Source organism: Zingiber officinale, chromosome 1B (genome assembly GCF_018446385.1).
Source record: "Zingiber officinale cultivar Zhangliang chromosome 1B, Zo_v1.1, whole genome shotgun sequence".
NCBI lineage: Eukaryota > Viridiplantae > Streptophyta > Magnoliopsida > Zingiberales > Zingiberaceae > Zingiber > Zingiber officinale.
The window spans coordinates 13,596,708-13,604,490 of record NC_055986.1 but is presented as its reverse complement, the minus strand read 5'-3'; the positions used below and the strand labels follow the sequence as shown (position 1 = coordinate 13,604,490).

General features: G+C 38.1%; 1 protein-coding gene across 3 annotated transcripts; it reads left to right on the top strand.

Moving 5' to 3' along the window:
• The first annotated feature begins 3,049 nt into the window (after window positions 1-3,049).
• Window positions 3,050-5,859, top strand: LOC122051223 (7-deoxyloganetin glucosyltransferase-like). 3 transcript variants are annotated; one of them, XM_042612247.1, is made up of 4 exons: window positions 3,050-3,392; window positions 3,668-4,077; window positions 4,163-4,705; window positions 4,792-5,859. In XM_042612247.1, the coding sequence occupies exons 3-4, from the start codon at window positions 4,192-4,194 to the stop codon at window positions 5,724-5,726; spliced, it is 1,449 nt and encodes a 482-aa protein (XP_042468181.1). In that variant the 5' UTR covers window positions 3,050-3,392; window positions 3,668-4,077; window positions 4,163-4,191; the 3' UTR covers window positions 5,727-5,859. The 3 variants fall into 3 exon arrangements, with proteins under 3 accessions (XP_042468181.1, XP_042468172.1, XP_042468165.1); XM_042612238.1 differs by having other exon boundaries at window positions 3,640-4,077; XM_042612231.1 differs by having other exon boundaries at window positions 3,621-4,077.
• The last annotated feature ends 1,924 nt before the right edge of the window (window positions 5,860-7,783 follow it).

Below are 7,783 nucleotides of genomic sequence, written 5' to 3'. Positions count from 1 at the left end.
TGCTAAGACTTCTTCACCAAGTGTTCGATCAACTCTTGACCAACTTGGACTTTCCCTTGCCTAGTTCTCAACTAGGACTTTTCTCGTGCCAAATATTTAGCTCTCAGGTAACCCACCTTGGACTTAACCTAGTTCCCAACTAGGTTTGCCTAATCTCATTAGGATTTTCACGTGCCAAGTGTTTAACTCTCAGCTAACCCACCGACTTAACATAGTTCCCAACTAGGCTTACCTAGTTCCCAACTAGGTTTACCTAGTCCCACTAGGACTTCCATTTGTCTAATATCCAGTTATGACTTCTCTTTACCAACGTGCAGTTCTCTTTGACTTACTTGGACTTTTCTTTGCTTAACCGTAATTAGGACTTCTATTGTCTAGTTCCCTTAAGACTTTTACATCAAGTATTCGATCCTCTTTGATCTACTTGGATTTTTCTTATGTCAACTTTTATGTTGAGCTTCCCTTTGCCTAACCCTCAAGTTAGAACTTTACCTTGCCTAACCTTCAATTAAGATTTTGTCAGTCAAGTCTCCAGTCAATCTTCACACACTTGACTTCTCATTCACACATATTGTCCAATTATCAAAACTCAAATTCGAGCCAATTCAAATTTAGTCAACCTGATCAACTTTGATCCAAGGAAGATTACACTAACATTAAAATCAATTTTCAACAAGTGTAAAAAATTTCGTTCATTATCTGACCTCCCCTATGCAAAAATTACTGTGTTAAGATAAACTACCTTTCAAGATTTACTTATTTGTATCTTTCGGTGAGATCGACAGTACTATCATGGGTCTAGCAATAAAAAGTGATATGATTGTTATTATCACCTAGCAATAATTTAAAAGGTGTCTAGCAATATCACCCCTATAATGTATCATCCTATTTAATTTATTATTATTATAGTTATTTAATTTAAAAATGGTATGATTAATCGGTTTATATATAGGTTATAAATTTTATCAAATATATTAAATAAGTTAAAATTGAAATTAATGGATCGTGACATGACACTATGAGACATGATTCATTAATGACCTCACATTACAAGATTAACAGCCTTTAGATATAAGAGGACGGTGACATCCTGTCTCTTTCTTTCAGAACTATACTGTAGCTATTTTATGTTTAATTAAGTGATCTTATCTACAGCAGTGGCCATTAATTATGTTCGAGGATGCTCCCACCCATGGTTTTCATTGACACTTGTCGACGTCTCATTAAATAGCTAAATAGCTAAATAGCTGTTTAATTTTTTGCTTAATTTTTTTTTTTCTAAAACATCGTCCTCTGTATATGTGTTTATATTTTAATCGAACGTACGGATGCGATTTAATATTATTAGGAAGAAGTTTTAACTTTTATTATATATTTCTGTCCTGCATAAAAATAATTTAATGTTCGATATACTAAGGACACTTTGTGCATTCATCTTCCTATTGGAAAAGGTTGAACCAAAATTTTCACCACCACATAAAGGAAGGAGTGAGTCATGGACAGATATATAGAAGTACAACTTGGACTGCCATTTTGTCCCAAGTAAAGCAAATTGCTAAATATATGTAAATAAAAATGATAACTTTCATTCTTGAGTGATTTAATATTATCAATCCTACGGTAAAATATAGATAGATAAGAATATGTTATCCTATCACAATTATTCTTTATATAAGAAAAATTAAATACTCAATAAAATATTTTATGTTTATTAAAAATTAAGCTTAAGATTTATTAAAATAAACACTAATATAACTATCAACTGTGCCCACCGTGAGCACTAAATTTTCATCAGTGGTTCTTTGTATCGTTTAATGTTTCTGTTGTACTTCCTTGGACAATTTTAAGAGAATTTAAAGAGGAGTGCTCTTTAATTTTGGTGGTAAAAGATGATACACTCATCTTCAGCGTCCTCCGTCAACTCGTCCGAAGATAATAAAGGTTGTCTACGTGCTATCCTTTTCATGGGCAATGTTTTTTCTTTATTTTTTTCATGGAAAAGGTTTTCAGCTAAGATTTGCTCTAGGAATGGTTAATCCTAGGATTTTGTTCATATCCCTATATTTCACAAATTACTAAAGGATACATCATATTAAAAAATTTATTAAAAATGTACCTTTTAAATAAAAATAAAAATAAAAATAAAAAACTTTTTCGTGCGGTGCCGCGGGCTAGTGAACTGGTCACGTGGCCATACGGCTACGTCACCTGGCTAAAATGGGCGCACGGCATTTAATGAAAAAAGATTTTTTTTTAAAATATACGTCCTTGATAAATTTTGAAATATACACTTGATAAACAAATGTACTCATTTGTTTAGTACATTTAAAATTATTATTTGATCCGTATTCAAAGTGATTTGGATTAAATAATCGGTACGTACGATGCTCTTGATCAAATAATCTAGCAAAACTAATTTGATCAAATAGTATTGCAAAATTAAATCATTAGATATTAGTTAAGTGAGATGGAGTTGGAGGAATTAATGACGTTTGAGTCGCCTCACTTGGATTTGGATCTTAGATTCATTTTACAGGTCATGGATTTGTCTCTTTAAGATAAATTTTCTCGTCATGCTAAAATGACACAGATCATGGATATTAATTAATTAATTAATTAAAATATATTCCAGCTTTGGCCATGGTTATTTAGGTCAATGCTTACATTTTTGAAATTTTCTCGAGATAAATAAATCAGTAGTAGTTTTGCCCCAAACAAATTGATGTCTTTCATCCGTGTTGTGTTTGGCTCAAATCCAATTCACAACTAATTTGTGGTTTCTAAATGCCATTCACTAAAGAAATGAGGTAATCCATGACCTACTCATAAATTAGGTCATCACTCTCTGCTATATTTTTTTCTATGAACATGCGCAATTTTGTAAAATTATCAAATTAACTACTTACTAAGTAATATGAACTAAAACAAAATAAAAAACACATTGAATAAAATCACTTTAACCAATTAGATACATAATTGTTGGGCTCCAGCGGACCGGGCTTTTGTTTGGTCTATAGGGTAAACATTTCGACCAAGAAGTAGCAATCAGTCACAGAGCACCATCTCACCACCACTCAGTCACAGAGCACCATCGAACGGAGAAGATGATAACGCTCGGGATGGGATCTCCTTGCTGCCGTCCTCCACATCTCCTCACGTCCCTGCTTCCTTCTTTTCACTTAGGATTTTGCATCGAGTTATATCCTTGACTCGAAGGCTTCGGCGCCTCTCTACCAGGGGCATTTCTCCTGGAGAATTAATGGCGAAAAGGGAGAAGGAGATGAGTGCGATACGGTTGAAGATGACGAAGGAAATCAATAAGGAGGTGGACCTCAGAGCGAAGCTCTTCGTGCTCCGGGTCCAGAAATCTGCGTAGAACGAGTTCAAATCTAGTGAGTTTTTGTTTTGTTTTTGTTTTAAATCCTTCTCTCTCGCAACAATTATTGTGATTGCGTCGATTCAAATTGGAAAAGTTTATGCCATTCTTCTCGTTTACTTGGATGGAATTGGGTCTTCCCCATTATCTTTCTTTCTATTTTTATTTTATTTTATTGGCAATGTATATATTTTTGACAAATGATCATTCGTCCTTCCCTTTTTCGCCCTTCCTGGGCATAAAGAGAAATGACTTTTCCAAAGTTGCTGCTTGCATGGCTCATGTGACCAGAACCGATGAGTGTGAAGGAAGAGAGATGTGGCTGTGAACCATGGACACGTCGTGCACCTTGCCAACGAGGACGATTTGGATGGATTAGTTAATTAATTAGCACGGAAGTCTTCGGTGACTACTACATCCAACGGCAGAGAGTTAATTAATGCATTCTTGGCGCCCACGAAAACTGATATCAGAAAATAAGAAAGCATCAAGTTCAGTGAAAATGAAGTCTTCGGTGACTACTATATACATCCAACAGCGTAGAATACCGATATCAGAAAACAAGAAAGCATCTTGGTCAGTGAAAAGTATTTACCATAATGATAATAAGGTTCTATATAAAGATCAAAAGACTTATCAGAGGTGCATCGAAAGCTTTGTCTGAGGATTATTTGCACTGCAACAGCAACTAATTAATCTAGGTATCGTTTTTTCTTCAACTGTCAGCTTTTATTAGTACAAGATTGTTCGAGATCTATAAAGCTCGAATTGGCTCCTCCATGTTAGTTTCTATCCGAGGCAAACAAGACCAAGACATGGAGCGCTCAACCAAAGCTCATCTCGTGTGCATGGCAGTCCCTGCTCAAGGCCACATCAACTCCATGCTCAACCTCGCCAAAGTCCTCCACTCCAAGGGCTTCTTCATCACCTTTGTCAACACCGAGTTCGTCCACCGTCGCTTCCTCAAGAATCCCGAATCACTCTCCTCCCTCGACGGCCTCCCTGACTTCCGCTTCGCCAGCATCCCCGACGGGGTCTCGCCCTCCAACGACGGCGACGAACACAAACAAGACATTCCTAATCTCAGTCTAGCAATAAAAAACAACTGCCCTGCTCCATTTCTCAAGCTTTTATCTTCAATGAACGATCCGAACTCTGGTCTGCCGCCCGTTAATTGCGTGATCTCAGATTGCTTCGCCAGCTTTACCCTTGATGCCACCACCAAATTGGGGATCCCTAACGTATTTTACTGCGCATCAAGCGTGTGTGGCTTCATGGACTTCTACTACTGCAAGGATTTGATGGAGAGGGGAATCATCCCATTGAAAAGTAAGTAAAACTAAAGTTGAAATATAGCTATAGTCGGTCAATGCATCATGCTCAAACTAATATTAGTAATAATTTGTTCATATTAGGTGAAGATGATCTTACAAATGGTTACTTGGACACCTTAATTGATTGGAGACCAGGAATGATAGACGTCCACATGAGAGACTTGACAAGTTTCATACGAACCACCAACCGTAATGATATATTGCTCAACTTTATCATTGATGAGACTCATGCATCTCTCCAAGCCACAGCAATCATCTTCAACTCGTTCTCCGAATTAGAATCACCACTTCTTAAAGCATGCTCATCGATGCTACCTTCAGTGTTCGACATCGGCCCCATGTGCCTGCTTTCTCAGTACATTTCTAATGATTCATCAATCACATCGTTCGGTAGATTAAACCTTTGGAAAGAGGACTTGGGTTGCTTGGAATGGTTAGACGAAAAGGAACCGGGTTCTGTGTTGTATGTCAACTTTGGTAGCATGGCAAACTTGACGAGTAAACAGCTCTTGGAGTTCGCATGGGGTCTGGCCAACAGTGCATGCCCGTTCCTTTGGGTTATTAGACCGGACCTTGTTGAGGGCGACACGGCGTTGTTGCCACAAGAGTTCTCGGAGATGACCAAAGGAAGGAGCTTCATCACAAGCTGGTGCCCGCAACAGAGAGTGTTGTCTCATGCCGCAGTTGGAGGTTTCTTGACACACTGCGGATGGAATTCTACAACGGAGAGCATATGCGCAGGAGTTCCCATGATCTGCTGGCCATTCTTTTCGGATCAGCAAATAAATTGCAGGTACATATGCTCTGTTTGGAAAATTGGGATGGAGATTAATGAAGATGTAGAGAGGGAAGAGGTGGCGAGATTAATCGAGGAGATGATGAGAGGGCAGAAGGGGAAGGAGATGAAGAAGGCGGCAATGGAGTGGAAAGAGAAAGCATTTGAGGCAGCCAAACCTGGTGGAGGATCTTGGATAAATTTGGAGAGGCTTATCAAGGACATAATTACAAAAGAGTGAAAGAAAAGAAAAGAAGAAGAACAAGATATGAATATAAGAATAATCATGGAATTCCACTTTCATATAGTTTTCATGTCTTATATCAGTGTAATCCGAATTTTTATATTGAATAAATATACGTGTCGTTGAATTGCTGCGCCTACGATTTTGGTAAGATGGGTCCTCGACCGACAATCTACCATGTTATATAAACTTATCCTTTAGTTTTTTAGCTGGATATTCAAATCTTCGATTTCCTATCGGCATAAATTGGGAACTATACATGGAGACCCATATATCATAATAGCCAGTATTCTAGGAGAAAATTATTCATAATACGTCGTCACAGCTGAATCTTAAAGTCAAGATGATGCCTAACCACTCCGATACCCAACTGGAGAAAAAATTATCCTGATTATAATTTTGCCCCTACGCCCGAGCTATCAATCAGTCTTGACTATAAGATAAGGGTAAGGAAGAACTAAAAACCATAAACACATTGCAATCCAAATAGGGGGAGATCCACAAATGACAAGCCCCACGCAGTCTGCTTTCCAATGCCAGCCCAAGGTTATATCAACGCCATGCTCCATTTCGCCAATGCCCTCCACTTCATGGGTTTCCACATCACCTTCGTCAACACCGAATTCAACCACCGTCGTAGCCTCGAGAAAGTCGTCCCAGCCGGCCTCCCAAAGTTCCATTTTGCCACCATTCCCGATGGCGTATCGTCTCCGGATGACGAGATCGACAAGAGCCGTGACTTCATCGCTCTCTACCTATCCATCAAGCGTCATTGTGTAGCCGTGACTTCATCGCTCTCTACCTATCCATCAAGCGTCATTGCGTCACTCCTCTCCGCGACCTCATTGCAGCCCTAAATGACCCTTAGCTTGATCCAGAGGGTCATGCATCAGTTGCATGATCTCCAACACCTTCACCGCATTCACACTCATCGTCACAGCCGAATTATCCATCCCTAACATCTTCTTCTGCTCGGTGAGCCCTGTCGGCTACTTGGGGAGCTTCTATTCTTGCCTCTAATATACATGAAAATACAAATAAAATTGTAAACCACTCACAGTAATCTCCCAAGAAGAAATCGAAGAAAACACCGGTGAAGATACTATTACTGTCGCCGAGAAGATCACCGTTTAGAACCTCCTTAGATTTTCACAAACCAAATACCGACAGTATGTTTTCTTTGCATACCGTCACCTCCACTGTGCACTCTGATCATCCCCGATTGCTCATGGACGCATCAATATATAAGCTGAGTGTGGAAGACAAAGGAAAAGGGACGCCCCTTCGTCTCCTTGACGTTTGCAACAATGAGGGAGATGAAGGGGAAATGATGCCCCTTCGTCTCCTCAACGTCCAACATCTCTCACTCGTCTAAGTCAATTCATAAAGGTTATATGGTCACAATGACCATGTAAATCGCATAGACTATAAGATGATCATGTCACAAGGCTAAAGCAAAATATTAATCGGTCACAAAGACCAAATAAGTCACATATACTTTATAATGATCAGGTCACAAAGACCAGAGCATCAATTAATTAGTTACAAAAATCAAATAAGAACATCCATTCCATACATTAGGGAAAATGGTTCGTGCAATAGCAAGCATACTGAACATTCATTGCTAAGAAGATTGTTACACCTTACATAGCTGCTCTATAGAACGAATCAGAAATATCAAAACTTGCTTTTACTCCAGATTAAATTATTTATATCAATATAACCATCTCTAATCCCTCATAATAACTATTATATCAAGAGCATGTTCAACATCTCCAATCAATACAATTATTCATAATTATATTTTATGTACTGAACTAAAAATGTAACTGATATCAGTGCATAAATGTCACAGATGTAAATGAATCTTAATCTTCCTTTTTAGTTAGAATCTATTCATTTTAATTAGTCTCTTTTCTAGTTATGCTCCATAGACCGAATCACCCATAGCCAATAGGAAATATGCTAAAGTAGCAAACACTAATCAGAACTTCAAGTAGACAACTAAATAGTCACTTAGGGTAAAATTGAGATTAAATTATAATCTCAAGGGC